General features: G+C 41.6%; 1 protein-coding gene across 1 annotated transcript in view; it reads right to left on the minus strand.

Annotated features, from left to right (window-relative positions):
- Nucleotides 1-2,203, minus strand: part of LOC135881752 (cystathionine beta-synthase-like) — a 47,578-nt gene extending 45,375 nt beyond the window's left edge. The window contains 3 exon segments of the mRNA XM_065408451.1: nt 1,802-1,867; nt 1,869-2,002; nt 2,005-2,203. Coding sequence (XP_065264523.1) covers nt 1,802-1,867; nt 1,869-2,002; nt 2,005-2,203 — 399 coding nt within the window.
- Between the last annotated feature and the right edge of the window lie 4,724 nt (nt 2,204-6,927).

Raw genomic sequence — 6,927 nt, forward strand, 5'->3', positions numbered from 1 at the left:
CAGGGCCCCACTGTACTGGGAGCTGTATAAAACACACAAAACATATTCCCCAGCCTTAACAAGCTACACAAGTGTTGTAAGAAGAACATGTAAGAGCCCTCATGTTTTTGGCAGAGGGAAGCCCAGTATGGTCAGACAAAGAATTAATGCCAAGCTTGTAAGGGACAGGGAGAGAAACTGGAACAGTAACACAATAAAGCAGCCAAACATGACCTATATGCTATCAAACAGGCAAAGGAGACTCACTCAATAACAGATGTAGGCTTCCCAGTAGTCAACTCCCAGTCCTCCCCTCCAAATTTGTGATTTTCTTTACATTTTAGTGGCTCTCCCACAAAAATGTTAACCCCTGGGCATCACAAGCCTTCCATTAATCGATATTACTTGCAAATCATCCATTGCTATCGTGTATTTCCCTAGGCCTTCTGTTTTTCTGCTCACCCCAGGAAACAAAATAACCTCCAAATACATTTTAAACACACACACACACCTGTGGAAAGACAATATTTACTATCCTTTTATCAGGATAAATTCTACTGAGATGAATACAGCAAATAAGATTTTTGATAAATACACAAGAGATCATCTTGATAAGAGGATTTTTCCATCCAGCAATGTTCTCTCTACTGTGCAGCAGATTGCATCATGTTCTAATTAGCTTTACCCATCTTAAAAACACTAGAATTTAATACATTGGAATTTTGCCAGAACAAAATCCGATCAAACACCATTTACCCCCTGAACTGTAACTGGAGAAAGCGATCCACTCATCCCATCTGCAAAAGCAATCTGTAACTCTAGTTCGCACTAGGTGCCTAAAGCAGCTCCTGTTTCTAGTGCAGCATATTATGAGTACCAGGGATTTCAGCAAGACTTGGAATAAAAGAAGATGACTGGAACTTGGCACCTTGGTATCTGTATGTGCCAGACTAACACGATCACACATCAATATACAGATTATGTATCATGGCATTTGGTCAAAATCTCATCCACCAGGATAACATTCTCCAGATTTCAACCAGCACAAGTGGTTTATTTCATGCAGTTAATTGCCTAAAGAACAGAGGACAAAGTAACAAGAACTAGACAGCTTTTTCCCCCAACTCCAACCATCACATCAACGTTCACCCTACAGCAGTAGTTCTCAAACTTTTGTACTGGTGACCCCTTTCACATATCAAACATCTGAGTGCGACCCCCCCCCCCCGCCTTATACATTAAAAGGGCTTTTTAAATATATTTAACACCATTATAAATGCTGGATGCAAAGCAGGGTTTGGGGTGGATCCCCAAGGGGTCCCAACCCTTGAGAACCCCTACCCCATCCAGCATGAGAGGCTGTTGATTCCAATCTCCACCATTGTCTGCATTGGGGGGGAGGGGGGAAAAGAGAGAGGAGAAGAGAAATATAGTGATGTAACGATGGCGCGGGGCCCGGGCACGCAGAATGCTTTCGCTCCCATTCGGGAAATCTCCAAATCAGACGAAAAGAAAAAAAGAGGGGGAAGCGGAACCTATTCGTCATCGTAACTACTACCACCTGGGTGACCTGACCTCTTGCAATCCCATCTATCAGCTGCTGCCTGCAGCACAAGCTGATGCAATCGGAAACTGGCAGGAAAGGGACACCCCCCGCAAAGAACACGCAGCTCAGGCAACAACGACGAAACCCCGGCAGTGCGGTGCATCTCCCCAGCCAACGTGAAGCCCACTCGGGCTGCCCAGTCCCCTTGTCCCTCACCCCGCTACCCCCATCCGAGCTCTCCCATCCGCACTCGGCAGCTCTGCCGCTTGCACTTACTTGGACTGACAGGAAGAGACAAGCGGCAGCAGCAGCCTGAGTCCCACTGCCCGTGGATGAGACGCCCCGGCCCGCAGCAGCAGCCGCCCCCCAGCTGTTTCCCTGCGCCTGTGCGAAGGGAATTCTCCCAGTCGTTACCCTCGCTAGCTTTTGGAGAGGGAACGCGCGCTGATTGGCCAGGCCGGGGGCGGAGGGGGGGACACGCCCCACCAATAGAAAAGCAGAGTCGCTGCTGCTGCCCTGGTCCTGCGCAAATTCTTCTCTGCGCGTGTGTTTAGCAAGGGGGCTGAGAGCCCGCTGGGGAAGGCTGTGGTCGGCCAGTTTGTTTGCGGGGTTCAGGCCACAGCGTGAGCTCAGAGCCAGCAGCATCCAGCCTTCTGGCTGCCTGCTGAGCGGACACATCCTAGGTCTATCCCTTTAGCCCATCACATAAGCACCAACATCCACTATAGAAGAAATAGGGCTAAAATAATTTTTTTCCTACCAAGCCAGGGAGCTAGCTACAGCTATATGCCCCAATCCTGCAACTGGACTTGTTCAGGCAGGCCCCTTTGTCCACACGGATGCTATTGCAGGATCAGGGTCATACGTGCCCCAGCTCTGCATCTGTGACAGCTGCTGTTACTCTGGTGATGGGTGCCATCAGAAGGACCTACAGGGATATTAGTGAACGTATGTAGAAATAAATTATTTGACAGCATTTCACACAACAATAAATGAGAACGTTTGGTTTTGTGTTTAATGGGCACACAAGGGTTGGCTGCCGAAAGGAACAGAGCACTCAGGCCCTGACCCAGGGAAAAACTCAAACTCATGCTTATCTTTAAGTATATGAGTAGTCCCACTGGATTTATCCATATGCAGCATCAGGGGGCAAAATGTTCAGTGCTTTGCTGAATGGAGTCTTCCAGTTGCAGCCCTTTAAGGACTCAGGCTAGACCTTCAAAGATATTTGGACACCTAACTTCCATTGATTTCAGTTCGGCACCTAAATACCTCTGAGGATCTGGGCCTCAGTCTCCAACCTAAGGAAGACACAAGCATGCTGCCACAGTAGCCTTGTGATGTCAATAATTCAAATAAGCAGTGAATTTCTAATTGATGTTTTACATGTAATATAAAGATAGTAGGCCAGCAGCACCCTGTTCCTGCAGGAGTAGCATTTTCATCCAATCTGATCTCACCTCTCCCACTCACTGTGGGAAATACATCCCACTCCAGTAGCAGCAGCTACTTCAATTTGAAAAGGAGTAGCACCACTCCTACCCAATAAACCAGTGATAATCAAACAAGGAATTTCAAGGCACATGTAGCAATTCATAACATTACACGCAGTTCTTGCCTAGGGGTTTAATAAGGTGTCAAGCCACACAATGCACCAATTTTTGGAGGAAAAATGGCAATTTAAAATTTACACAGAATAGCAGACTAAGGCAAACAGGATTGCACCAAAGTATATACCTCACTCAGTTTTTCCTCCTAACAAACAACCCTGGAAAGCCCTAAATAGTGGTTAACCGTTCAGGCCAAAGTGGACAACAATATTTTGCATTTATATAGCGTTTTATAATCAGTGACTAACTCCCTTGTAGTGTGTTGTGATGATTAATCCTCATTATCATCCCCATTTTACAAATATCGAAGCTAAAAATGGTTAAGGCCACTGAGAGAGTCAATTTGAGCCACAACTGGAAAACTATCTTGTGCTTAGTTCAGGTGATGCCTCTTCATTATTGAGTAGCTCCTCCTTGTTGCCAAAGTTTACTATTGGCTGCTCAGGAAAAGAGCCAACTCAGTTTCAACCACATGATGAGCAGCCCTAGCACCTCACAGCCACAAATTTGCTCAATATGTAGAATTTTTAACGGCCACCAAAACTAGCTTTGGATGGCTTGGGAGGAGGGAAGTGGATGAGAAGCATAAAATAATGGTGGTTAGGAAATATCACATACATTCAAGTCCTTCTCTGCAACACAAGGGCTAGAAACTTACCAGTGGGCAGAACCACCAAAAACTAAAAGGATGGGGGGGAGGCATAGCCTGTCCTGTACAGAGTAGTCTACAAGAACAGGAATGAGACACAGGAGGTGCAGCACAGGAGACTTTAGAGTTCCCAAGTTTTGACTGTTCAGTAAGTGGCCACATCCTGCTCACTTTATTTGTGTGAATGGTATTAGGGCTTCGCTTCACACACAGTTGTACTGGTTTAATTAAAAGTGCAATTTCGAATAGCCATATCGGTACAAAAAGGCTGTTTGAGCACTCAGATATAAACCTGGTTTACAGTAGTTTAATTTAGGTTGATTAGAAATAGGTTTTAGTTAAACTGAAATAAATCACTAAGAGAGCAGCTACACAGGGCTATACACTGATTTAAGTTAAACCAGCGCAATGTGTATGTGCAGAAAAAGCCTAAACCTCTTTGCTGCCTTTGGATCTGGGTGCTAATTAGTGCAAACTGCAGTGAGTGTATTTGAATTTTGAAATAGACATTTAGTATTTCTAGTTATAATGAGTATATTTAATTCGAACCAACTTAGGAATTCTACTTTCAAAAATCACTATCTAGAACAGAGGCAGGGCTGTGATATTGTACAATAAACCTTTAGCTCCCAAGTAGCAGAATTATTACTTTTAAAAAAAATTCAAAGATGCAGCTCTCAGGCACTGAAGGCTTTTAAAGTAGTTTCTACACTGTAGAGTGAGATTATACATATGTAGAATAAAAGGACAGGATATTCAGATTTAACCTGTCTGTGCAGATAGCTTGAAACCTAGTGACAATGTCAGCAGAGGAACCAGCTACAATCGCTAACCCTTGACTGAAACCAATTTACCAAGTTGTGTTGTACAATGACAGGGAGAAAGGGAGTGTATTAGGCTTTTAAGACACTAGTTACTTATTTCCTAAGTTGTGCAAGCTCCTTCTGTCATGTTCTTAAATAAAAGTGATGTGGTATTAGCCAAGATTGATTTCTACAATCAAATACAAAACCAATCCTGTAGCCTTTACTCAAGTACATCCCTTATTGATTTGCATATGGAAAGACAGCGGTCTACACTTTGTAACACGAGTGCCCAAATTATACATGGATTTATAATTGTTTTTAGATTGAGGAAACAAAGACCATTCCCTAGAATGAAAATATTATTTGTATATATAAAAAGAGATCTGTCTCAAATAAAAATAATGGTTTCGTTGACAGGTGGGATATTTAAAATTTTTAGCACCTGACAACCTTCCTGGCACAGTTTTAAAGAAAAGTGTCTGGTTTAAAAGAAGGGTTATGTTTCTATTACGTGCAGGTTATGTATCAAAAAAGCTTTATTTTGAACAAGTTCTCCATTTGGTTTTACAGTCTTAACATATATCTTATTCATGGACAAGCAGCATTTTACAGAGGAATCAGATTTGAGACTAATACAAATAAGAGGAAGTCACTTGGAATTATGAGTTTATTTAAAATTAAGCATATCCAGACATCAAAAGGTACCATATGCTGTCATTTACTTGAGATTAAGAAATTCCATGAGCTAAAAGTGATGTTTTTCAACAGAAGAAATCTTGACATTTGGAAGTGGTCATGAGTAGGTACCTTTCAAAAAAATATTCCTTGTTCTACACTTTGTATATGGGGAGAGGGGGCTTAGGATAATAAAGTGAAGTTTCTCCATTTCCTTTAATAAGCCTAATTAGCAGTTTTAAATGGCTTTGAGGAAGTGACAACATTTGTGCCAAATCCTTTTAAAAGTTCACATTGAACAATTTCACTAATGTAGTATGCAGTATTACAGATGAGGCTACAATGAAAATTGAGTTCGTGCTAGATTTGTGCTCTGTGCTCTCACTAGTCAGGTTGTGGAAATGTACAAGCTGTAAAAGTTTTTCTTCCTTGTGAAATTCAATGACATCCCCTGGTTTGCTATCAGTGTCCCTGAATGCATATTTGAGTTACATTATTAATTCACAAGGCCACAAAATGATGCATTCAGTGAATTTCAATGAGAGGGAGAAAAAGTTTGAAGTAAAATAAAGCAAAGCACAAGAAATTGTGCTCTTTGCAATTCACTTGTGATGTGTACAAGTTTAGGTCTGGTTTACAAACAAAAACTGTACCAGGCTAAAATGATTTAAATAAACTGGTACAAATCACTGTGTAGACACTGGCTTATATCAGCTTAGCTAGTTAGCATCAGGACTTTGTGGTGTAGACAAGGTCTTACACATGCTTTTTGCCACGCAAAACATAAGAAAATAATCCCTGATTATCTGTAGACATTGCCTAAATGCACATGAATACTGTCCCTATCTTGCTGAATCTTGCAATCTAACTAGAAGGGGGTATTAAGTAACACAGAATGTCACTGAAGAGAAAATGGGTAAATCTTAACATGAACATTGAGGTGAATTAGAGGGCCAAGTTAACCATCTCAACCTCTCAATTGGTGACAGGGCTACACCCAGGTTTCAGCTCATTGTGATATTGCCACCCAAGGTCCTCGAAACATTGTTGAAGTCCTTGAGGGGACAGTAAGCCAGGACCCTATTTCTAGTGTATTGAAACATAGAACATCAAAGCCATCTTTACACATCTTATGGTACAGTAAGAGAAAAGCTTCTTTTGCTTTCCCATTAGCTTTTAAAACCAAGTTTCTGTATGTGCTGATTTCCCCCCAACCTGGTTAGTGAAGGCATTCTGCACAAATGGGGGAATAACTCAATTTTTATTTTGGCCCAAAAGTTCACCTTAAAGAGGTAAGATATGTAAGATTTTCTGCTTCCCTCCTTCAGTATTATTTATCACTATTTGCCAATTCCAAGTGCCAGTGAGTGCGGTCTTTTCCTAGGTTTATCTTTTGGGGATAAAAGAATAAAAACTGTAAGTTAATTATTAACCTGGCTACAAAATGTCTATATCCACTGTATTTAGATAGAGCTATTCTTCAACCACTTTTAGTCAAGTTCTTATTAATACAAGGTTTTGAAAACACTAGTAGCATTAGTAAATTTCCTCCCTTTCTGAAAGCTAAATAATTCCTGATGTACAGGAAGTTGTAACTGGTGGATACTTTCTGTAACCCATTATGCTATTTCATGAATTGATAAGCAGACCAAGTCTGATTAT

This window comes from Emys orbicularis, chromosome 1 (assembly GCF_028017835.1).
Source record: "Emys orbicularis isolate rEmyOrb1 chromosome 1, rEmyOrb1.hap1, whole genome shotgun sequence".
Classification (NCBI taxonomy): Eukaryota; Metazoa; Chordata; order Testudines; family Emydidae; genus Emys; species Emys orbicularis.